The sequence below is a fragment of the Sphaeramia orbicularis genome, chromosome 12 (genome assembly GCF_902148855.1).
Source record: "Sphaeramia orbicularis chromosome 12, fSphaOr1.1, whole genome shotgun sequence".
NCBI lineage: Eukaryota > Metazoa > Chordata > Actinopteri > Kurtiformes > Apogonidae > Sphaeramia > Sphaeramia orbicularis.
Genome location: NC_043968.1, coordinates 62,190,363 through 62,216,619, shown reverse-complemented (window position 1 = coordinate 62,216,619; position 26,257 = coordinate 62,190,363). Strand labels below are relative to the sequence as shown.

At 37.3% G+C, this 26,257-nt stretch overlaps 3 protein-coding genes across 3 annotated transcripts; all 3 read right to left on the bottom strand.

The window, feature by feature from the left end:
* Positions 1-17,625: 17,625 nt before the first annotated feature.
* On the bottom strand, positions 17,626-18,651 carry LOC115429975 (heat shock protein 30-like). The gene has a single exon (XM_030149829.1). The coding sequence runs from the start codon at positions 18,594-18,596 to the stop codon at positions 17,973-17,975; it is 624 nt and encodes a 207-aa protein (XP_030005689.1). The 5' UTR covers positions 18,597-18,651; the 3' UTR covers positions 17,626-17,972.
* A 3,150-nt stretch (positions 18,652-21,801) lies between these two features.
* Positions 21,802-22,560, bottom strand: LOC115430048 (heat shock protein 30-like). Its single transcript, XM_030149920.1, has one exon. The coding sequence runs from the start codon at positions 22,503-22,505 to the stop codon at positions 21,882-21,884; it is 624 nt and encodes a 207-aa protein (XP_030005780.1). The 5' UTR covers positions 22,506-22,560; the 3' UTR covers positions 21,802-21,881.
* A 2,523-nt stretch (positions 22,561-25,083) lies between these two features.
* LOC115430007 (heat shock protein 30-like) lies at positions 25,084-25,928 on the bottom strand. The gene has a single exon (XM_030149864.1). The coding sequence runs from the start codon at positions 25,844-25,846 to the stop codon at positions 25,247-25,249; it is 600 nt and encodes a 199-aa protein (XP_030005724.1). The 5' UTR covers positions 25,847-25,928; the 3' UTR covers positions 25,084-25,246.
* Between the last annotated feature and the right edge of the window lie 329 nt (positions 25,929-26,257).

Here is a 26,257-nt window from a genome sequence, read left to right as displayed (position 1 = left end):
CAGATGGATAATTGTCCTGTGAAATGTAAAAAAAAAAAAAATGCAATTCTCCCTGCAAAAGATGGTAAAGTTGAGAAGAGAACTACCTAGTTACATAAATAGATAAATATTATTAGCATATAGCATTAGCACCCTAGCAACAAGCTCATCAGACAAGTACATTTAAAAGCATGTTATGTACTGTGCAAGAATACCTTTTTCTGTCATATTGCTGAATAATTTACAACCCTCTTGAATTCAACAAAAACATGCTACCTTTCATTTAGGAGCTAATATATACACATATATATATATATGTACACACACAGGGTGTCCAGTAAGTCTCCATACATAGGAAAAATAAACGTTTCTTGACATAAACCATTTTTATTTATATAATATGCTCTATATGACTGCCATTTTGTCGGGAACAAATTGATCCAAAACACTTCCTGTTTTTTTGAACTTGACAATTAGTTTTGCCATAGTGTCGTGTGTGATACTCGTCCCATGTTTTCTGTTAAATGCGCTTGCAACCATACGACTGCTTGCTGAACCGGCCATCAGGATGATTTCAATTCGTTGCTCTTTATTCAACTGCATTCTTTGGGTTATCTGAAATATAAAGAAATACCTGTTAATACCATATATGTATGGAATGTATTATGTCTCCTATGTATGGAGACTTATGGGACACCCTGTATATCAAATACATTGATATACATCATTGATACATTGAAATACAAATACTGTCAATCTGCCACTAGCTAACTAGCTAACAGTGGCTAATAGTAGTTTGCCAGTTCAGTTAGACTGATGGGAAATTGCAGTTAGTTATTTTAATAACCTAAAAGTTTTCAGGCTTTTGGGAAATCATTGATAGTTGAAGCTCCAGTTAATTTTATTGTTTGGTCATTACTTTTGTATAATAATCTTGTTGTGGTACTAATACTTTTCTGTAGGAGCTTCATAATGCTCACATTTCTTTGTAGCCTATATGCTCTGTGTGTAAATAAAGTTGAACTGAATTAATAAAGAAGATGTTGCTAACCTTATACTTCATTATCATGTGTATACTGTGTTAGATACTCTTTACAAAAGAAAAAATGTCCAAGTACTTAATATTCAATAATTTTGTGCTAATATTTCACTAGTAACACAAGTGAGAGCAAGTCTTATTGCGTATACATAGAGTAAATCTGGTTTCTAGTGCAAACAAGGTCAAGTAGCATAAGACCATGGGATTTGTCATTTTGATGAAAATATATGTGATATCACTCATAAGTTGTGTTTACAGACAAGATAATGTATTAAATTTATCTTACACAGGGATATGAATTGCATACTTATGAAATAACATGTTGGATTTAATGATCTACATTTTCTTGTCATTACCTTTCATAGTAAAAGCCTTACACAGATAAATGTATAAGAAATACAATCCCTACATTTTATTAATAAGGAACTAGATAAAATAGCTCATAGTTTAATTCAGTTGACATTTCATTGTAATGAAACATCTGCAAATAACAGCAAATGTTTGTAAAGAGGGCATTAGGCACACGCTGTTACACTGAATAAAATAATGGATTGAATATGATGTAATCAAGTTAACAAATTATACAACATAGTTTTTAGATTTTCTGGGGAAAAATGTAATGTATTATTGCTTTCCAAGCTCTACTGACTCATGTCATCATGCAGCATGGTTTACCAGTGACCTAGAGCCAAAGTCTGGATGCTTTGTGCATGTTCTCAGCCTTGCAGCCAGGAAGGTAGTCTCACTCAACCAGGTATCCTGCCCATTAGGGAGGATTAAATGCACTTTTCCAGAGGAGCACCACAGCTGTTGTTGTGATATCCAGCGAGTAAAGCCCAGGCAGGTTTGTCTGGTTTGTCACTGAGGCTGGGTTTGTTATTTATTCATTCATTCATTTATTTATTTGCTAACTCTTGTCTTGTTTAGTCAGATGTGTAGTTATGAAGGCTTTTTGCCCAGTTACTCTTTCCTCCCAAACAAACCACAGTGGCTGCTGAAATACCAGTTTAGCTTTTTAGCACACTAAAAGCTTTTTTCTTGGAAATGTCTTCTTGTAAGAACAGACAGTGTAAATCTTTTTACTGGCTGGTGTTTGAGGCTCAGCGCTGATCCCTCTGCTACAGGGTTAAGTTAAACGTTGTGCTGCCAGTGGCCTCCAGACAGCTGTTTGTGGCCACACTTCATTACAATCCTGATCTGATCGATTTCAATTTTAAACAGATTTATGTGTTTGAATTGTACTTGACCCTCGGGGCAATAATTTTACATTTTATTGCTTGTGTTGTGTATTTTTCCTTTACTGCCTTGCCAGCTCTTCACCCATGAGGCCACATTGGAAAGGGTGTCTCTCTCTGTATTTTTAAACTCTATGTAATTTATTTTATACTTGATGTGTAGTTTCTCAGATAATGATTGAATTGCAGAATTAATGGATGAAAAAAAGGATGAATGGGGAGAGCCATTTTGATGTTCCATGTTTCAGTGTGTGTTTTCAATCTGTTCCTGCCCCTGTAGTACTTCCCCAAACAAGCTTTAGTTTTCCATTTTGCCTTTTTGGCGCAAGTTCACCTCACAGTCCATGACCCCCATGCTCTGTTTTCCTTTTCTATTTTTTTTTCTCTTCTCTTTGGCTTGCAGCTCTTTCCTTCCCTCATCTCTGATCTCTTCTTTCTAATACTTTCACTGCCTTTGCCTCTAATATTTCTCTTTTTCTGTCCTGTCCCATGCTAGTTAAGCAGCTATTTTTGTCAGGTTTATTAGCTAGCTTTATTACTGTAAATTCTGATTTGCATCTGACATTAAATGCATTGTTTATTCTTATTGTATCATTAATTCTTTACTGTAATTGAAGCATTTTGTCGAGCCCTGCCACTCTTTCCTTCATCCTGACCTTTGGGGAGCTTCCCCTCACTGTAATGTCCATGTCCTTTTCCAAAAAACACACAAGCTGAAGATTAACTTACACATACTGTACAATCAAGAGAACATATTTAAAGGTATAGTATGTAAGATTTATGGTGATTTAGAGGTATTTAATTGCAGAAATGGAATTTAACATTATTCTTTCACTAGTGTATACTGTGAAAATGAAAACATTTAGAGTTTTTGAAGACACTGATGCTCACCATACTAATACAGATATTTTCCAAACAGATATTTTCCAAACAATTATTTTATCTCATTGTTTAACGACATATAAGTATTTATGTGACAACTCCTAAATTATTTTTTCTTTACATCTAACTGTTCTGAAGTGATTTATCACCATCTATTATAATATTTCCCCTGAATTTAGCATTTTTCAGTGAACATCAGGTGTGTTCCTGTAGTTAAATTACTGATTATGTAGATATTTCAAAGGTTATTACATGGGATCAGAGAAAACTGAAGAAAAAGTTACTTTTGGAGAAAATATTTCATTTACTGAACATACAAACAAGTGTCTATAAACACTAATATTTGTGAAACTACATGGGTTTCAGTCGTGAATCAGTGTTACAGAAGTTTCCACATTTATTACAGAGACTCTGAACAATCAAATGGGTCATATCTGACTAAAACTCTGAGAAACTGCATTTTACCAGAATTATTTACATGCACTGATAAGATTAATAGCTCAAAGTTATTAAATACTTTACGTCAGAAGATGCATTTAGTCACCAGCAGCTGTTCTCTGATCTCTGAGGGTTAAAAAGAAAATCTGTCTGCATGACATTTGCTTTACAAAATATCTCTAGATTAAGACATAAAAAATAACTACAACCCACTGCAAATGTCCATACAACCGTAGTATTTCTGGTAGACTTTAAACTGTGCTTCTGTTGCATCTAATATCATTTGAAGATTTGTCCACAGTATCCAAAGACTTTAGTCTGTTAAGTGTCAATTTTGGTGAAGTCCTTGAAGTTAATTCTTTTTATCAAATAAATTTCACCCCAACATGAGCGCATGTGTCCATGTGTCCAGGTACAGATGAATTACACAAAGGAATAAAGCGTAAAATTGAGTGTGATACCATTGTTTTCTGATCTCTTTGTTTTTTGTCTGTCCACACAGATACTTCCAACCCTTGGCTTTTTCATCATCTTCACTCTAGAAAAAAATGTAGCAGTTTTTGGGACCAAAAAAGTCATTAACATATGGATGAGCATTGCAAACATACAGAAAAATGTTACATTATATATTGTATTAGTATGGAAAAGGCTATAGATTTACACTGGGAATGCATTACTATTACCATTGTCATTGTCAGCCATCTTTCTACAGAAGCTCAGGACAGACCTCCTCTTCCTCTGTTTTTCCATTTTACATCAGTGTTCAAAGTCAGTGTTAAAGCACATTGTTGGAACCAACTACGAGTGCATTTGAGTGTAGACAAGAGTTAATATCCCCTTACGTCAGGGGTGGCAAACATACCAAAACCAACCCACCAAATGCTCCAAAGTATATTTGAGAGTATAATATATGTAAGTGTAAATATTATACTGCAAATATTAACAGTCAAGTGAATTCAGGGGCCACATACAGACCAATTGGATCTCAAGTAAAATAATGGCATTATAATCTATTAATAATGACAATACCAGTTTAAGGTGAAAAAAACAGTTCAGTTATATTATGAAAATATTTACAATTAAAAACTGTCCTTTAACAATAAAATGTGAATAACCTGAACAAATATGAACAACCTGAAACATCTTAATATGTGCAATTTTAACAATATCCTTCATGTTACTAAATGCTTCTTGCCTTTGTAGATCCACTGTGACATAATATTGTTGAAATTGCACTTACTTTTGTAAAAGAAATGTCAGGGTGTATATGGTTGTTTAGATTATTCACATTTTCATAATGTATTATATCTAAAGAGAAAATTTTTGATTATCATTTGTAGGTTATCATGCCTCTTATTTTACCGGTCCAGCCCACTTGAGATCACATTAGACTGTGTGAACTAAAATGAGCTTGCCCATTTGACTTTTGACCTTTTACTTAAAGGAGTAATATTTTGCTTTTTTAAATGGAATTATGCATTTTAAAACATTTCCCTATGGTCTACATAAACTGTAAATACTATCCTTGGGTCTGAATTCTTCATTAATTCAACTCCACAGGTCCATCTTCAACCCTGTTTCTGAGTAATGACATCAGATGCACATGCACATGAGCCACTTCACCCCCCCTGAGGTTGTTGGCTGTGCTGCTCTGTCCAGTTCAACCAACAACTGAACATTTTAGGTAATCGGCTCGAAGTTTGGACATATTCTCAGTTTTTACTACAACCGCTGCTGCTGACAAACAATTTTTGGTGTATTCTGAGAAATGTTCGTCGGAAGTCTTGACCTTATATGTGCAAATGTTGTGATGTAACTAGTTATAGATCTAACAAATTAAGCAGGAATTCAAACAGGTTGTAGAAATCCGCTCGATTTTTGCCAAAATGAATATAAAGATAGCTTTGCAGCACCTGGAGGGTTCAAATTCAAACTTTTTGAACTACTAGGGTCCAAATACACAAATAAATGTACCAAAGACTAATAAAAGTGGGTTTAGTAAAATATGACCCCTTTAAGGCAGAGGTGTCAAAGTACACAAGGGACTTCCCCATTTTCGGTGGCCACTGTCAGTGAGGATGTGGTATTTGCTTGGTTACAATCTGCCACTTCACCAGTAGATGCCGCTAAATATTCCACATGGAAACTCTAAAGAAAGCAAGTTAAGTTCAGTTTTCGTCACTGCTTTTAAATCTACTCATATTTGGTGATAGGTTTTAACCCTTTCAAGCATACTGGTCACTACAGTGGACAGCTATTCTACAGCGGTTCTCTTTATATTCATGGATTTTATTGTTTTAGTTCCATATCAGCCAACACAGTGGACACCTATGCACCATCTCATACACTACAATTCATACCATTACTGTAACTTTGTGTTCTTGATAAACCTGATCTGCACGAACATGTTTGAGTGTAAATTAATTACTAATTGTTATTATTCTGTAATTAACTGTTTTCTTAATCAAAAAGTTGTTTTGTTTTGTTTTTTTGCATATTATCTCCATGAAGTGAGTAATAAATAGCATTAGAGTATGTTAAAATGTGACAAAACATCAGATTAGATGCATGAAAAATGTTTTTATCTAATAGTTTTCACACTATTTCACTTTCTGATATTGTTTCTTTGCTTCAAAAATCAAACGCATGGCGTCCAGCTGAGTGGACATTTTTGTAACCCCATAAAAAAATAGGTTCAATAAAAAAAATTTCAACCACATTGTTTTTTTCATGCCTAAACAGGAATAAAAACAGTCAGGAAAAAAATCTTGACTAAGGTTCTCATAATTCATGCATGAAAGGGTTAATGTTTTGATAGTTAAACTAACTCCAAGTACCATTTGGTTTGTTCTGTGTCACATATATATATTCACTTTACTAAGTAGTCTGAACTTTTGTCTAAACATTCCTCACTACAATAGCTGTTGATGGGTTAAAGAGTTATGATTTCAAAGTAGTTTCTTCAACACTGTTTATATCTCACTATATTCTATTCAATTGCTTGACACATTCTTTGTAACACCTCTCATCCTCTGTTTTCTCTATGGTACTCGTATTTCCACATATTATAATTTCTCTGTCTCTGGTGTGTCTCTCTCCTCACGCTTTGACCTCTGTTATCCATCTCTGCTTTTGTTTTCTCATCGTCTCACTGTTCCCAAAACATACTGACACACTGGAAAGAAAAGAAAGTGTAAGCTCTACAGTGTGTCTGACTGTTTTATTATACAGATAGAAATAGTGTTTCTTTTGTAACAGGGGTGAGAATATGATAAATATCATGTAATTGCATTGGTTAGTTTGGTTTAAATTATCTTTGCTTCCAAAATGCCTCAGAGATGGTTTTAATTTAGTTTCTCTCAACATTGATTTAGTTTTTTTTTAAATCCATGACTATGATTTTAAATGTTCTACCTCTAGATTTTCAAAATATTTTTTGTGTTCTGACTATAATTAATATTTTTCTTCCACAACTGACCATCTTCTGTCTTCTCATCTCACTGAGGAAGAAAAAAATTTAACACAAGATTGCCAGCTGCACAGCCAGTATTACAAGCCTTTAGTTTTATTGACAGTTCATCCAAATACAAGTTAAAGAGAATTGGGGATAGTTTTATATTGTGATAAATATCATTGTATTGCATTGGTTAGTTTTGTTTAAATTGTTTCTTCTGTCAACACTGATCACGACTCACTTGGAAGAAAAATCTCTCATTAAACTTTAAGGTAATATGGATGTTTATAAAATATTTGGACAAAAATATTGGGACACATGTCTATAGCTGTAAGATGTCCTGTTCATGGTGATTTGAGATATAAACCTCAATATCTCCTTAAAGTTTAATGGGAGATTTTTCTTCCTCTGTGAGAAGAAAATAGATGGCTAGTTGGGGTAGAAAAATATTATTTACAGTCAGAGCATGAAATGTTTTAGAAATTTAGAGGCAGAACATTAAAAACAGTCATGGATAAAAAACAAAAAACAAAATCACTGTTGAGAGAAATTAAATAAAAGCCATCTCTGAGGCATTTTGGAAGCAAAGATGACAATTTAAACAAAACTAACCAATGCAATGATATTTAAAAAAAAAATATATATATAAAACTATATTATGACATTTGTCATTATCGTTTTGTATCCTAGACCCCTGTTAGAAAAGAAACACCTGAATTCAACATGTCCAAATACTTTTGTCCATATAGTGCAGAACTGGCCCACCCTGTAAGTGAACTAAGCAACTGTTTAGGGCCCTGCAGCCACCAGGGGACCCCAAACTTATATATCATGTCATTTGATTTATTGATGATCTTGCAACGTCAAACAGTGAAAACGGTGATTGTAATGAAAACCTGGTAACCCCGGATGAAGCAGTTAGTCAGTTTGTTGGAGCTGTTTCACCGTGTCCAAACAACTACACCCATCGGGCGCCGATAAACGTAAGAAGAAAAAATCTTGAATAAGTAAAGAAACAGCTCTCTCAAGGTGATGTGAAATACATTTTTCTATGAACACATAATGACAACAAATACTTCATGGTAACTTGGTGGAGTGTTTGAGCGCTGTCTTTATAGTGTTTGGCTACAATCTAATGCAGTGCCCATGACATCCTGAGTCATTGTCAATACCACTTTCAGCTGTTTATATGCAATAAACACTACACAATGCAAATGCATTTTTGTCACTCCAGTAAATAAGTTTTGTTAGAACAGGGGTGTTAGCAGTCCATGATTGTCAGAGTGGGGGTAGCAGTCTGTGTGTGTGTGTGTGTGTGTGTGTGTGTGTGTGTGTGTGTGTGTAGGTGTGTAGGTGTGTGTGTATGTGTATTGGGGGGGGGGGGGGGGGGGTATTTTCGTGGGATTTTAACCGTCTTCAATGCGCCTACCTCCTGCCACTTCACAAGCTGCAGTGCACTAGCCCCTTATGGTCTTTCTGAGAGGTGATGAGTGCATCAGAAACTGGGAACACCCTGTCAGTCAATGTTTATGACAGTCTTTAGTGTTTTATTGTCACCGTGTTAAAATATAACACATTGATATATATAGCCGGTGAGCTTTTGACATGAAGTGAAGTGTAGTGAAGTGTAGTGTCAAAATTCAGAGGGAAATTATTTTGTGTTTATGGTGTGTATGGTACGGTGGGGGTGGGGATGGGGGAGCCCAACTTGTCTTGCTCAGGGCCCCCACATGAACAGGGCCGGGCGTGATTTAGCGTATCTACAGTTTTAAAGCAAAATATCTACAGAATACATATATAAAAGAAAACAAAACTGAGGCTCTGAAAGGTAAAAATTCCAGAAATGAAAGACGGTTACTATATTAGCTTGAGAACTGTATGAGGTGGAGGTGAACAGTGGTTCACTCTGCGTTCCACCTCATCTGAAAACAACACACAGCTCTGTGAGAATGTGTGAGCCTGTGTGTCCATGCTTAAGACGCCGTGTTTTTATGTGTGTTTACCGCCTGCATGCTGACCTCATATGTGTGTGTGCTTGTGCAAAGTGTGTATTTGCATATGTTCGGAGGGTACAGACTACGATTGTTCTCCTTGGGTGTTAGCTTTCGGAGCAGGAAGTGCACAGTCAGGTCAGGGGGGGATCTAGGCACGCTCAGTCTGCCCACATCTGTTCAAATACCAGAGACCCTCAAAGTCACACAGGAAATGTGTGTGAGCATGTGTGTGTATATGTGCGACAGAAGCTACTCTTTGTGAGCCTGGTTTATAAAACAAAAAATGACCTTTTGCTGCAAATACACATTCCCACATTAAGTAATAAAGGAAAATTCATCATGTACTTGCTGAAATGTGACCCTTAAAGGGCACAGACACTGAATCAACATGTCACTTGTACAACTCTCTATCGTTTCTGTTCATATGTGCAATAAATGACACTGAGTTTACATGCACACAAATACTATGATCCCTATCTGGATTCTGGAGTTCAAGTGATCATGCAAACAGCATAATCTGATGTGGTTAGCCTCATAGCATAATTACCTAAGTCATATTTTTCTCAGCTTATAGCTAGTGAGGAAAAATGAAGCAGCAGTGTTAGGAAAGTAAAGTTACGCTGATATCACAATTTAGCCAAAACTATGACTTAAGTGATTGTGCTATGAAGATAATAATATGCTTTATCAGACAACAGCAGTTATCCGATTATGAGAAATCGGATTAACACACCTGGATTTCTCCCCAGTACTGATGTGTTCCTGCATGTACACATGTTAATCTGATTCATTTTGTTCTTTTACATCTGTGCATGTGTAAAAACAATTAAGTAATAGAAAACGGAAGTGAAGTAGTCAAACGTGAGTAGACGACAATAATAGGAAGTTCAAGTCTACCATCACTAATACATACACATGTACTCCGAAAGAAATGAAATAATGGACTGAAATGTTAAAACTGTTTTTGTTTTGTTTTTTGTTTTTTTTATCATTGCATTTCTTAGGTGTATATAAATGTGTCAGATCTGATTATTACAAATATCTGGTTTCTCCACATTATCAGACTTGTATGCTCATGTAAATGGGCACACTAATTCTTTCATGCATCAACAATATAGGCTACTGCTTCACTCCATCAAAGTATGGTGTTCAAACCCGCAGACAAACAGTGTTTAAGTTGCTGCCCCCCCAACCCAAAAAAGAAGCGGCTAGAAGGTCTCTGGACCTGCCGCTGGGGTCCATCTTCTCTCCTACCTTCATCGTCATCACTCACTTATCCATATTGTTGTAATTATGTTTATTATATAGTTCCATAGATGGCAGTGGTTGCTAGTATTTGTTCTAACAGTTACAGTAGTAGTATATCCACTGTTAATACTTGTACTTGTAGTAGTAGTAGTAGTATTAACAGTTATGGACATTTGTTCTAGTTATTGATAATTATACTAACACCAGCTGATCTACTTTTTAACAGTTCAACTTCACTTTGCTGTGCATCCATGTGTCGTCGTCCCCCCCCCCCCAATCTCCCTAATATCTCTCTCTCTCTCTCTCTCTCTCTCTCTCTCTCTCTCTCTCTCTCTCTCCCTATACCCTCTCTCTTTAACTCCAGCTGGTCAAGGCAGACAGCCATCCTCCAGGGGTCAGGGTCTGCTCCAGGTTTCTGCCTGTTAAAAGGAAGTTTTTCCTCACCACTGTCACCAGTCACAATCCTCCTGGAGGATTCTGTTGGTTTCTGTAAATTGGCTTGAAAGTCTGGTTTGGACCAGCTCTATATGTAAAGTGTTATGAGATAACTTTTGTTATGATTTGGCACTATATAAATAATTTGATTGATTGATTGAGAAGGGCACTTTTCCTCTTTTCTCTCAGTTGGTGCCATTGACTTTGACTGTGCCCATTGTAAGGTTTTAGTTCTGGTTCATCAGTTGTTGCCTCTGGTTAGTTTAAGCTTTAGCCTTTAAGGGGAGACTCCGGTCCTTGGGTATAAACACATCAAGGCCTCATGGTCTCTGAATGGAGACCAGAGGCTGCTCTGTTTGAATGGAGTCCTATGGGAGAAGTACCCAGTATCCTGAACAAGCCACTACTCTGTGAAAACGTCCAATTTCATAACAAGTAGACAACCTCTCTGATGACCTTTGACATCTTACACACTAGCAGATACTGAGGATAAGATCTTTGTGTAGGTTCTCATTTGCCCAGGTCATCATTCTTCTTGGTAGTTCTTCTCGGTTCAACTGGAGTGGTTTAGCTCCTTTGAACAAAATGGTTGTTCAATGACAGTCGTGGACCGTCTTTCCCTCTTCGAAGACATGGCATTAAGTTTTAACACCTTTCCTCTATTAAAACTCTGAATAGAATTTCTTTGTGTCCATAGGTTTATTAATGAAGTCAATGTATACTGTAACTACAACATTTTTTTTTTTTTTAAAAAAGGCTCAAATTAAATCACTGGTGTGCAGAGTGGTTGTGTAAACTATAATGCACTTGTCAGATTTATCTAGTACTGTAGAAACTCAAACATAACCAGCAATTTTCTCACAATACACAAAATATTGGAAAAGTTTAGACAAATGTAAAAGAACATATACATATAAATGATGGTACCAATGTCAAAAGATGAAGCAAATTCAAAACAGATCCAACCAGTGGTGCCAGACACAACAAACCCCACTCCTCGCACATGTTGTAGTTTACTTTGGCATCAATCCAGATGATGTCATCATGTCTATGTGTATGCTGATGTCTGCATATCAATTGCCGCTATATATGTGCCAAGTTTGATGTAAATTCAAACAAATTTGATGTTTTTATAGACATCATCCATTACAAGTAAACTGGAGAAAAAAGATTTTAAAAACTCATAACAAATTTGAACTTTGATCTGCTTTTCCCAAAATGTAATGACATCTATTCCAGGTCACTGGTAATCTGTAAACCAAATTTGGTATGAATTCAACCAATAGTTTTGCTGCTTAAGTGTTTACAAACAAACAAACCGAACCAGGGTAATAACCCCCAATCCGCGTATCGACCTCAAAAACCACTAACTAAAGTGTAACACCAGGGGGAGACAAAAGCAGCTTTTATGTCACATGTAAAGTACAGTTGGTGTTACAACAGGCAGGGTCAGTTTACGGTGATTCTTGTGTGTCATATATTTGACCACACATGTCTTTTACTTTAAAGAAGGAGCTAAACTCACTACGTACATCATAAATCAAGAAATGTTGAATGAGGAGAATGTTAAATGATATCGACCGATATCATTGCTCATGGTACACGGAACCAACGTTTAATTAGTTGCAGAGCTTATCATTTGTCAGCTGAGTCTGGAGTCTTCCCTCTTTAGCCTTTTCTTTAAACTTTTAATGCTGTAGGACAAAGGTATTCGTTCCATGTAACTCCCTTAGACAGGGTTATACAAGTTAAATTTAGGACTTTTTAAGACCTTTTTAACACTACTTAGAACAGAATTTAATGCCCATTTCACATCCTATTTCATGGCCATATTGGCAAAAATCAGTGACTCCTAGAATTTAGGAAATAGTATATATTTACACCAGTGCCTTGATTTCCACCATTCTGAGTCATTTGTCACCAGCAGCTGCAAAGTTAGACATAACTGGTTCCAAATTTCAGTGTAAATTGTTGGGTTGGAATGGGTGGAACTGAGTAGAATAACGTTACTTTTTTTTTTGCAGCTTGGACATTTCCCAGACACGTTTAAACACAATACAGCAAACAAGTGAATCGCAACATGACTTACTATGTCAACTTTAATACATTTTAATGACTTTAAGGCATTAAATGCAAATTTGTAAGTTCAAAACTTTTAAGACTTTTTAAAACCCCACAGGAACCCTTTTAGACCAACTTTAATTTGCCTGTCTGCAGCATTGTGCAAAGCCTACTGCAGCGACTTAAATAATCATGACCCTCTAAGCAGCTTGACAGAGGTGAATATATAACTTAGTGGATATGGATGAACTGAACTGCAGTGCATCCATTTGATTCATAGTCTGCAGCCAAAATATGCAAATAAAACATGTACATATATGGAGCATATTATCAGAATAAAATCACAAATCAAAGAAAATACAACATAAAGTGGTTGAATCCCCTGCAAGTGTTGTAAAAGTCTTCTGCCACATGAATCAGATTATCTTCAGTGCTCTGTGGTCTTGATTCGACTGTGTACGTTAATCCATTCGAACCAGATTTGAACACCTATGGATGAACACCGTAAGAGGGAAAATCTTGAGACTGTGGAGCATATGAGCTACTGACACTTGACAAATGTTTGCTTCTCTTCAGCAAAAAGGGACACAGTGTTTGAAAAGTAAAATAAACAGTTCACGTGGTATGCAATGAGGTTTCAGCCTCTGATCAGATTTTTCATGGATAATTACAATGATTCCTAAACTTTTCAAACTCAAAAGAGACAAAGATTTAGAATATATGTCGTGAGTTCCCACACATCTACATTTCAAAGTGACTGGAAGTGATTTTTGGTGTGTTTTTTCTTTTTTTTTTTTTTAATTATTATTCTTTTATGTTGTTTTAATCCGATTTTTCATTAAAAATGTCTCCTTTTTACATCTCATTCGTTGTTTTTAGCATTTATGTCATATTTGTCTCATTGCATTTTTTAAAATTACGTCAGATTTGTTTTGTCATTTTCATCTTGTCCTTTTCATTTTACATCTTTCAGTTCAATTTAATCTCATTTCTTCTTCTTCAACAGAGGCTTCTCCTTTGCCTTTCACTTCACTTTGATGGGGTCAGCATTTATAGACTCTTCCAGAGAACACTTTTCTAGTTTTATTTGGAAAAAGAATCCATATGTCATATTATTGCTATATATTTCCATCTGCCAATTGGTGACAAAATGAAAACAGCTCCACCACCCAGTTTGGGTCCCAATCCAAAGTTTGGGAAACGCCACTATTAAAATGTGGAAACCACTTAAATGTTTCATCTGTCTTTGAATTATCTGAAAAATATCATTTATGTCTATAGCATACTTTCAAATAAATATGAGCTCCATAACTTTAATCATTTTCCTAGCATTTGATGGGGGGGAGGGGGTTCTATTTTTTTCTCTTATGCACTCTTGATACGCTGTATGCACTACTTTATTATCTAATAAACTGAAGATCATAAAATACTCTAAAATAAATAAAAATCTTGCAGTCACGGCTCGTATTTCCATAACATCCTTGTTATTCATACAGCGCTGTCTGTAACACATCCACAGTCTACTGTTTTATTGGGTGTGAGGCTAGTCGTCAAATGGGAAATTTCTGGCGTCAGAGGCCGTGTGGTCGTGTTTTCCTGTAAGCTTTGGTACAAACCAACCTTTGTGAACACATCAAGAAAACACAACTTTGCAGAGGTTGGTAAAAATAATGTGTAATTTCTTAGTTTTACATTAAAAAGGCATTTGAGGGGTTAAGGCTTTACAGTGGGATGCAAATTTGATTTAATACTCCCTTTTTATAATTAATTTTTTGCCGTTACCGCATAAATTCATGCTGCAGTACGTGGCATGTTTTTTGCTCTGGTTTTATATGGTAAAGAGATGCAGACAGCCATGCACGCACATGGATTGACTCATTGGCTTTTGTAATGGCCATAAAAGCCGTCTGCTTCAAACACACCCTGTTGATTAAGAGTCAATTAAAGTGTCTGAGACGACAGTAAATGAGTGGAAGGGTGAGGAGAGGAAAATATGGAGGGAATTGTCAAAGAGGGAGTGTCAAATAAAGGATGGGGAAGAGGAGGAGGAGAGGAGAGGAGAGGAGAGGAGAGGAGAGGAGAGGAGAGGAGAGGAGAGGAGAGGAGAGGAGAGGAGAGGAGAGGAGAGGAGAGGAGAGGAGAGGAGAAATAAGCAGGTGAGAGGAAACAAAAAGAAAGTAGAAGAATCGAGAGGAGAGAAAAAATTAGGGGAATGGGAAGATGAAAAAGGAAAGGAAAGGAATTCCTTTCGAAAGAGAGGTGGGAGGTGAAGACTTGGAGTCAGATGTGATATGACAGACAGAGAGCTAATAGGAGATGAAAAGAGGAATTTTTCTGCAGACATGAGTATGAAGGAGAGCAGAAAGACACCCCTCTGATATTTAACCCTTTCATGCATGAATTATGAGAACCTTAATCAAGATTTTTTTTTCTTCTTTAGGTATAAAAAAAACAATGTGATTGATTTTTTTTATTTTTTTATGAATTTTTTCATGGAGTTATGAAAATGTCCACTCAGCGTTTAATTTTTGAAGCAAAGAGAGATGTATTTACTGACATACTGTGTGAAAACTATGAAATAAAAACATTTTTATCCTCCTGAGACCCAGCAATGCATTTTTGTCCTCTGTAGGGCAGCTTCACGGGGACGGCCATGGCTCAGATGGTAGAGTGGGTCGTCCAACAACCGAAGGGTTGGCGGTTCGAATCCCGCTCAGTCTATGTGCTGTTGTGTCTTGGGCAAGACACTTCACCCTCCTTGCCTCCAGTGCTGCTACTCACACTGGTGTATGAATGCGTATGAATGTTCAGTGGTGTTCGGAGGGGCTGTAGGTGCGAATTAGCTGCCATGCTTCCGTCAGTCTGCCCCAGGGCAGCTGTGGCTACAGATGTAGTTTACCACCACCAGAGTGAGAATGTGAGAGTGAATGAATAATGGATCCTCTGTACGCACTTTGAGTATGTATTCATAGAAAAGCGCTATATAAATCTAATCCATCATTACTATTATTATGATTAAAAAATGCTGTCCATTGCAAAGGACATTCCATTTAAATAAATAAATAAATGAATGAATAAAAATAATTTAAAAAAATGTATCTGGAAAAAAAAAAAAAACTTTTGCATTATGCGGTTTCCAATCAAGACAATTGTTTAATGAAAAAAAAAACCTAAAATTTTCATTTTCCTGGGTCTCAGGAGGTTAATGCTGCTAATTTGATGTTTTCTCACATTTAAACATACTATAATACTAGTTATTACTCACTCAGATAATATACAAAAAAAACCCTTTTTGGTTAAAAAAAACAAACAAACTGTTAATTACAGTCTAATAACAATTAACAATTGATTTAGATAAAAGAACAGGAAGGTTACAATAATGGTATGAATGTCAGTGTATGGGATGATGCATTAGTGTCCACTGTGTTGGTTGATATGCAACTAAAACAACAAAACTCATGAATATACAAGAGAACAGCTGTAGAATAACTGTGCACTGCAGTGACCACCAAGCATTAAAGGGTTAAAGATGCTGTAAATAAGTGTTCTACCACAGCGCTGCCCTCACAGACAAAAGGGCAGCTGCGAAAATAGAAATAAAACAAAAGCTGAGTCCCTAAAGTCTCTACCTCCACCCTGTGCTGCCACGTTTATGGGACAATCTGACTATTCTGGGAAAAGAAAAGCCCTGACAGCCAGACGGGAGCCAGGGAGAGACCAAGCACCCGCGATAATCACTGACATTAACAAACGACAAAGGGAATAATAGGAAAAAAAGGAGGGTGGGGAAGGGTATTAATGCTACCTCACTGTGCAATGTTAGTAAGCAAGCTTTATTTACACAGCTCATATCATTCCAGGTGGAAGAACACTGGGCTGCACATAGAAGGAGGAACTATTAGACACAAAAAACTGTGGAAAACTAAGAAAAAAAAACAGCCAGGAACATCTTAATTTAGAACCTAAAAATAAAATAAAGTAACTGAGACAGACATAAAGAAAGTTAAAAACGAATACAGTAATTTTTCTCTCCTTGGAAGTTACGTAGAAGTTGGTTTGAAAGAAGGGTTCAGCTGGATTTTAATATTCAATTCTGTTTTTAGCATTTGATCTCTGCAAATGTAGGAGTATTATTGTTACAGGTGAGCAGTTTTATGGTGGTTTTCACTTCAGGCTGATCACAGTGAATCATCTGTAGAGGCCTGAAATTTAAAAACACTGCAAATCTTCATGAAAACAATAGAGATGGTCCATCATGTTTTAATAAGTTGTAGCAGAAAGAAAATCCCAATCAGAAACTTAACACAAAATGTGCAGATAATGGATGTTTTTTTTGGGTTGGAGAAACAGCTGTGAAATGGATGAATAGTGACATCTAGTGGACAATTACTGGTTGTTACACTTGACAGTTCGCCATCTGTAATGTGGTCTGAGTTATAATTACATAAATAAAAGTAAAAATGAGTGATAAAGAATGTAACAGGAATAAAGATAAAACAAAAACATAAAAAATGATGTTAGTGAGTCAAGATGAGAACAAATAAAATGGCTGAAATATTATGAAACCGTTTATATAGGTATATAAATCATATTTAATGTCATTTTTCAGCTTCTGTAAATCAAGGTTTTTTTCATACCAGAGAACTAAAAGTAACACTGAGCTAAATGTGTACAAACTAAATGATAATAATGAAATAAAACTGCTTATGCTCATAAAACTCAAACACAAACATGAAAAACTACAAAACCAGAATTAATTTTCTTATAGTTTATTTATAAAAACAAAACAAAAACAAAAACAGTATGTTTTATATAAGTAAGATAAAAACAAATGAAGCTAAACACAATTTAGGCTCAGACACATTTGATGACTTTTTTTAATCCAGTTGTAAAGTAAAACATCTGAACATATGCTGGAGTATTTTTTTTTCTTTTGATAAAACACATCTGGTTTATTAACAAATTTTCACTGATTTCAGTCCATGTTTATATTGTTATATATTGTTATATATTATTAGGGTCAGACACATATGACCATTCAGATTAGAAACAACTAAAACACCACCAGTTTACATTTCATCTATTTACTGATTCATTCAGATGTACAAAAACAAGAAGGAATCATATAAGTGTGACAAAGTTTGTGGTGATCCTGATTTAAAACAGTTCAGATGAGTCCATTGGTTCCATGTGTATCATCTAATAGTTCAGTCCATGGTGTGTGTTGCGTCCTGTGTGCTGTTGTGGCTCTGGGTGCTGCTGCCTCCTTCTGTCTGGGTTTTCTCCTCTGAGCTCCTGTTGATGGGCACTTCTCTCTCAGCCTCCTCAACACATGGAGCTTTGTCTGCCTGGATGTGGAGCTTCCCATCTGGACCCAGGTAGCAGCTGAGGGTTTCAGGCTTCACCCCTTCAGGCAGATCCAGCTCCTGTCTGAACTCCTGGCGTCTGTAAGAGGAGCAGCCTTTGGCGTCCTCCTGCTTCTTCTCCGTCTTCCCGCTGACTCTCAGCTTCCTGCCCACCTGCCTGACAGACAGCTCCTCTGGGGAAAAGCCTCCAGTGTCCAGGCTCAGGCCAAAGCGCTGTCCATCTGTGGTCAGCTGGTAGGAGAGCGGTTGGAGGGCCACGCTGGTCTGGAAAGGCTCCGTCTGCTCCGGGGTCTTGTGTGGAAGTGGCTCCATCAGCTCCAGACGACTGCGCAGCTGCTGTAGGTTTGTGAGCAGTAGATCCTGTTGGTAGAGCAGAGGTGTGACCTGTGGACGCAGACTGAGTACAGGCCAGTGGACGTCCAGGAGTGGACTGAGACCAGACCGCCACCCATGAGAGCACAGCATCTTCACAGAGTGTCCACTGTTCAGTCTTGTAGTTGTCAGCTGTTGGTGGGTTGGGTTGTTTTCTGTCTCAGCAGTGGGACTGTCTCAGCTTTTATATCCTGACTGGAGGACGTCCAGAGTCTTCAGGAACTTTCTGTGATTTTCCAGAGTCTCCACTGGGTGGAGCTGTTTCTCTGATACAGTCCTGTTACTGGATTCTTCCTGTCTGTTCTTGAGTATTTGATTTATTTCAGCGTACCATGAAGCAAAATATTATCAAAAAAAAAAAAAAAAGAATAAAATTTCCATTTTCTGCCTTGAGTGAATTCTTCATTCTGCCTGAATGTTTTTCAACAATACACAACAACAAATCTAAGAAAAACAACAATAAAATAGTAAATGTTCCTCTGCAGTGATGATGTTACTAGAACGTTTTGTGTGTTCAGGTTGTCTGCCCTTTACTCTCTGACTGGAGAGTTTTGTTTGTTTTTTTTCCTGAATCCATACTCACATGAAGTATTGATTTCTAGAAGGCTTAAAATATATATATTTTTTTATTCATAGAAAATACACAGCACATTTACTCTAAATGTACTTGTGACAGATTTGTATCACAGTGTTGGTGTGTGATACATGTTGTGTTTTTTCTTTGGCAAAAAAGGAAAATTAGACACTTGCCTGACAGATATTTTTTCAAGGCTTTAAAACTATATGCAGGCATCTATTGGGAATAAAGAGAACAATAGAGAAAATTAAAAAAGAAAAAAAAAAGCTTTTCACTATATTTTTCTTTTATTTAGCATAATTGCATTTTTAAGCCTATGTATTTTTTTTTCTGCCAATAAATGTGTTAGTGTGATAAATTAGACATTTTAGTAAAAGGTTCCATGATTTTTTTTTTGTATCATTTCTACTTTGTTTTATTTTATTGTGACTTAATAACCTGAATGACTGAAGGAAATAATGTATACTTATTTATCACAGGAGAAAAAGTTAAAAAAAAAAAAAAAAAAAAAAAAAAAAAGTAAGCAATGATTTAGACAAAGGCTTATACCTGGGCATATGGGAAGAGGATTTTAGCTTCAACACTGAAATTAACAGGTTCCACAAATATAATATTTGGTGAGGATGGTACATTGTTGATGTTTGTTTTGGTCGGGGTCACAGACTGAACTACATGAATTTCACCAATTTGTAAATAGTCTCAATCCCACTATTAGGCTTTCACTGGAGCACAGCCAAGAAAAAGTCAATTTTGTAGATACAACAATACATAAAGACAGTCTAGGAAATTTACATACTACTATGTTTAGAAAGCCCACCAATAGAAATACTATTCTACTTGGAAAAAGCTGTCATCCCAAGTGGCTCAAAGACAATATACCATTTGGTCAACTACACAGAGTCTGTAGAATCTGTGACCAGGACAGTGACTTTGAGACCAAATGTGGGGAGATGTTAGCCAGGTTCCAGGTTAGAGGGTACAACAAGAACACTACTGGGTTAAAAATGTTAACAGGGACTCCCTTCTGGAAAGAAATCCATCAAAAACTATGAAGGAGTGTGTCGTTTTTAATACGACAAATAGTTATGAGGCTAACAGAGTAAAATAACTCATTAAAAGGAACTGGAGTATTATTTAAAGTGATGTCGCTCTAAAATAAGTGTTTCCAGATCCAGCTCTTGTTAGCTTCAATAGATGCCCCACCCTCCAGGATAAACTGGTCCACAGTTACCAACCCCCTGTTTCCAAAAGGACATGGCTTGGATCCAGACCAATGGGCTCCTATTAGTGCAACACCTGTAACCATTGCAACAATATTTGTCAAACTAGAACATTTCTGAACTATCATTCACACAAGGAAAAAAAGAAAAAGAAGCTTTGTGGGGACCGTGCCTTTTCTGTTGTCGCCCCAAAATTGTGGAACCAGTTGCCCTTAGTTGCTAGACAGGCTCAGTCTCTGCCTGTCTTTAAATCATGTCTAAAAACGTACTTTTTCTCATTGGCTTTTAATCAATGAGTGACATGTCTGGGTTTTTTTTTTTATGCTGTTTTAAACAGATTTAATTTGTCTTTGTTTTTATGATGGTTGTATTTTGTTGTTCTTAGCCCACTTAACACCTTGTGTTATCACTAGTTTTATTTACTTATTTAATCCCTTGTTTTATGTTTGGTGTATGGTTCTTTGGCCAGCTATAAAGTTCTTGAAGTGCTTTATAAATAAAGTTGGCATGGTATGGTAAGGAGTACACCATCAAGCATTTCATCACCTGTAAAACAACTTTTGTTTTTTACAGGCTGGTCTGCCAAATTTGTTAAGTATTTTACATCGGAATGACCAAAAGGCACCTACAGGACAGACTAGCAGAACATAAATACGCTATCTGCACAGGTAACACCAATGATCCTATGGCCAGACACTTTTTGGACTTCCACAATAACAGTCCTGCCAGCCTCCAAGCACATGGAATAGACCACATACCGGACACAATACGTAAAGAAAACAGGCTTAGAAAACTACAGCAACAAGAAACATTCTGGATTTACAAACTTCAAGCAACTAAACACCCTGGACTGAATGAAGAGCTTGATTTCACTGTGTTTTTATAGAAGTTTATACTTTTCTATTGATTATTCACAGGTTTCTATTTTTCTTATTTTGTCCAATTGGTATTAGGGTAAACACTACCATCTGGTGGTGTTTTTTAGTCACTTTCCACATAGATTTACTTCCCACACTTCCTTTGACAGATGCAGAAGCCCTATTGGGGGAATACTTGTATATATTCTCACATGGTATATTTGATTCTTGTTTATCCTCCTGATGAAGGCCAGCAGGATGAAACACACTGGGACTCAGTGAGGTCCACTGACACAAGACATAATTAATAAAGGTATTTTAAAATTATGAGAGTGCTTTGTTTTTTGTATTTTTTGTGCACTTGTAAACATTTTTATCCTGATAATTTTGTTGTTTATCTTCACAGACAGCAATACAGGACCATTTACAAAGAAAAATCAAACATAAACAGTTTACATTTAATATATTTATTGATTAATTCAGATGTACAAAAACAATAAAGAATCACAGATAGATAGATAGATAGATAGATAGATAGATAGATAGATAGACAGACAGACAGACAGACAGACAGACAGACAGACAGACAGACAGATAGATAGATAGATACTTTATTCATCCCATTGGGAAATTTACAATCCTATAACTGTGACTAAGTTTGTGGTGATCCTGATTTAAAACAGTTCAGATGAGTCCATTGGTTCCATGTGTATCATCTAATAGTTCAGTCCATGGTGTGTGTTGCGTCCTGTGTGCTGTTGTGGCTCTGGGTGCTGCTGCCTCCTTCTGTCTGGGTTTTCTCCTCTGAGCTCCTGTTGATGGGCACTTCTCTCTCAGCCTCCTCAACACATGGAGCTTTGTCTGCCTGGATGTGGAGCTTCCCATCTGGACCCAGGTAGCAGCTGAGGGTTTCAGGCTTCACCCCTTCAGGCAGATCCAGCTCCTGTCTGAACTCCTGGCGTCTGTAAGAGGAGCAGCCTTTGGCGTCCTCCTGCTTCTTCTCCGTCTTCCCGCTGACTCTCAGCTTCCTGCCCACCTGCCTGACAGACAGCTCCTCTGGGGAAAAGCCTCCAGTGTCCAGGCTCAGGCCAAAGCGTTGTCCATCTGTGGTCAGCTGGTAGGAGAGCGGTTGGAGGGCCACGCTGGTCTGGAAAGGCTCCGTCTGCTCCAGGATCTTGTGTTGAAGTGACTCCATCAACTCCAGACGACTGCGCAGCTGCTGTAGGTTTGTGAGCAGTAGATCCTGCTGGTAGAGCAGAGGTGTGACCTGTGGACGCAGACTGAGTACAGGCCAGTGGACGTCCAGGAGTGGACTGAGACCAGACCGCCACCCATGAGAGCACAGCATCTTCACAGAGTGTCCACTGTTCAGTCTTGTAGTTGTCAGCTGTTGGTGGGTTGGGTTGTTTTGTGTTTCAGCAGTGGGACTGTCTCAGCTTTTATATCTTGACTGGAGGACGTCCAGAGTCTTCAGGAACTTTCTGTGATTTTCCAGAGTCTCCACTGGGTGGAGCTGTTTCTCAGATACAGTCATGTTACTGGATTCTTCCTGTCTGTTCTTGAGCATTTGATTTATTTCATCATTCCATTATGCAAAGTATTATCAAAAAAATAGAAAAATTCCCAGTTTCTGCTGTGACTGACTTCTTCATTCTACCTAAAAGTTTTTCAACAATACACAACAACAAATATAAGAAGAAAAACAACAATAAAATAGTAAATGTTCTTCTGCAGTGATGATGTTACTGGATCCTTTTGTGTGTTCAGGACGTCTGCCCTTTACCCTCTGACTGGAGAGAGTTCTTTTCCTGAATCCATACTCACATGAAATATTGATTTCTCGAAGGCTTAAATTATATATTTTTTATTGATAGAAAATACACAGCACATTTACTGTAAATGTACTTGTGACAGATTTGTATCACAGTGTTGGTGTGTGATACATGTTGTGTTTTTTCTTTGGCAAAACAGGAAAATTAGACACTTGCCTGACAGATATTTTTCAAGGCTTTAAAACTATTTGCAGGCATCTATTGAGAATAAAGAGAACAATAGAGAAAATCACACACACACAAAAACCCTTTCACTTTAGTTTTTTCTTTTATTAAGCATACTTATATCTTTAGGCCTACATACTAGATATTTTTTCTGCCAATAAATGTGTTATTGTGATAAATGAGACATTTTAGTAAAAGGTTACATTTTATTTTATTTTATTTTATTCTATTTCATTGTGACTTAATAACCTGAATGACTGAAGGAAACAATGTATTCTGTATTTATCCCTGGAGAAAAAGCAAAAATGTAGGCAATGTTTTAGACAAAGACTTACACCTGAGCAAAGGGGAAGAAGATTTTAGCTTCAACACTGAAATTAACAGGTTCCACAAATATAATATTTGGTGAGGATGGTACATTGATGATGTTTGTTAGTTTTGGTCGGGGTCAGAGACTGAACTACATGAATTTTACCAAATTGTAAATAGTCTCAATCCCAGTATTAGGCTTTCACTGGAGTACAGCCAAGAAAAAGTCAATTTTATAGATACAACAATACATAAAGACAGTCTAGGAAATTTACATCCTACTATGTTTAGAAAGCCCACCAATAGAAATACTGTTCTACTTGGAAAAAGCTGTCATCCCAAGTGGCTCAAAGACAATATACCATTTGGTCAACTACACAGAGTCTGTAGAATCTGTGACCAGGACAGTGACTTTGAGACCAAATGTGGGGAGATGATAGCCAGGTTCCAGGTTAGAGGGTACAACAAGAACACTACTGGGTTAAAAATGTTAACAGGGACTCCCTTCTGGAAAGAAATCCATCAAAAACTATGAAGGAGTGTGTTGTTTTTAATATGACAAATAGTTATGAGGCTAACAGAGTAAAATAAATCCTTAAAAGGAATTGGAGTATTATTAAAAGTCATGCTGCTCTAAAACAAATGTTTCCAGATCCAGCTCTTGTTAGCTTCAATAGATGCCCCACACTCCAGGATAAACTGGTCCACAGTTACCAACCCCCTGTTTCCAAAAGGACATGGCTTGGATCCAGACCAATGGGCTCCTATTAGTGCAACACATGTAACCATTGCAACAATATTTGTCAAACTAGAACATTTCTGAACTATCATTCACACAAGGAGTACACAATCAAGCATTTCATCGCCTGTAAAACAACTTTTATTTTTTACAGGCTGGTCTGCCAAATTTGCAAAGTATTTTACATCGGAATGACCAAAAGGCGCCTACAGGACAGACTAGCAGAACATAAATACGCTATCTGCACAGGTAACACCAACGATCCTATGGCCAGACACTTTTTGGACTTCCACAATAACAGTCCTGCCAGCCTCCAAGTACATGGAATAGACCACATACCGGACACAATACGTAAAGAAAACAGGCTTAGAAAACTACAGCAAAGAGAAACATTCTGGATTTACAAACTTCAAGCAACTAAACACCCTGGACTGAATGAAGACCTTGATTTCACTGTGTTTTTATAGAAGTTTATACTTTTCTATTGATTATTCACAGTTTTTGTTTTGTAATTTGGTATCAGGGTAAACACTACTATCTGGTGGTGTTTTTTAGTCACTTTCCGCATAGATTTACTTCCCACACTTCCTTTGACAGATGCAGAAGCCCTATTGGGGGAATACTTGTATATATTCTCACATAGTACATTTGATTCTTGTTTATCCTCCTGATGAAGGCCAGCAGGATGAAACACACTGGGACTCAGTGAGGTCCACTGACACAAGACATAATTAATAAAGGTATTTTAAAATTGTAAGAGAGTGCCTTGGTTTTTTGTATTTTTTGTGCACTTGTAAACATTTTTATCCTGATAATTTTGTTGTTTATCTTCATAGACAGCAATACAGGACCATTTACAAAGAAAAATCAAACACCAACAGTTTACATTTAATCTATTTATTGATTCATTCAGATGTACAAAAAGCAAGAGGAATCATATAAGTGTGACAAAGTTTGTGGTGATCCTGATTTAAAACAGTTCAGATGAGTCCATTGGTTCCATGTGTATCATCTAATAGTTCAGTCCATGGTGTGTGTTGCGTCCTATGTGCTGTTGTGGATCTGGGTGCTGCTGCCTCCTTCTGTCTGGGTTTTCTCCTCTGAGCTCCTGTTGATGGGCACTTCTCTCTCAGCCTCCTCAACACATGGAGCTTTGTCTGCCTGGATGTGGAGCTTCCCATCTGGACCCAGGTAGCAGCTGAGGGTTTCAGGCTTCACCCCTTCAGGCAGATCCAGCTCCTGTCTGAACTCCTGGCGTCTGTAAGAGGAGCAGCCTTTGGCGTCCTCCTGCTTCTTCTCCGTCTTCCCGCTGACTCTCAGCTTCCTGCCCACCTGCCTGACAGACAGCTCCTCTGGGGAAAAGCCTCCAGTGTCCAGGCTCAGGCCAAAGCGTTGTCCATCTGTGGTCAGCTCGTAGGAGAGCGGTTGGAGGGCCACGCTGGTCTGGAAAGGCTCCGTCTGCTCCAGGGTCTTGTGTTGAAGTGGCTCCATCAGCTCCAGACGACTGCGCAGCTGCTGTAGGTTTGTGAGCAGTAGATCCTGCTGGTAGAGCAGAGGTGTGACCTGTGGACGCAGACTGAGTACAGGCCAGTGGACGTCCAGGAGTGGACTGAGACCAGACCGCCACCCATGAGAGCACAGCATCTTCACAGAGTGTCCACTGTTCAGTCTTGTAGTTGTCAGCTGTTGGTGGGTTGGGTTGTTTTGTGTCTCAGCAGTGGGACTGTCTCAGCTTTTATATCCTGACTGGAGGACGTCCAGAGTCTTCAGGAACTTTCTGTGATTTTCCAGAGTCTCCACTGGGTGGAGCTGTTTCTCTGATACAGTCATGTTACTGGATTCTTCCTGTCTGCTCTGGAGGATTTGATTTATTTCATCGTTCCATTATGCAAAATATTATCACAAAAATAGAAAAATTCCCATTTTCTGCTGTGACTGACTTCTTCATTCTGCCTAAAAGTTTTTCAACAATACACAACAACAAATATAAGAAAAACAACAATAAAATAGTAAATGTTCTTCTGCAGTGATGATGTTACTGGATCCTTTTGTGTG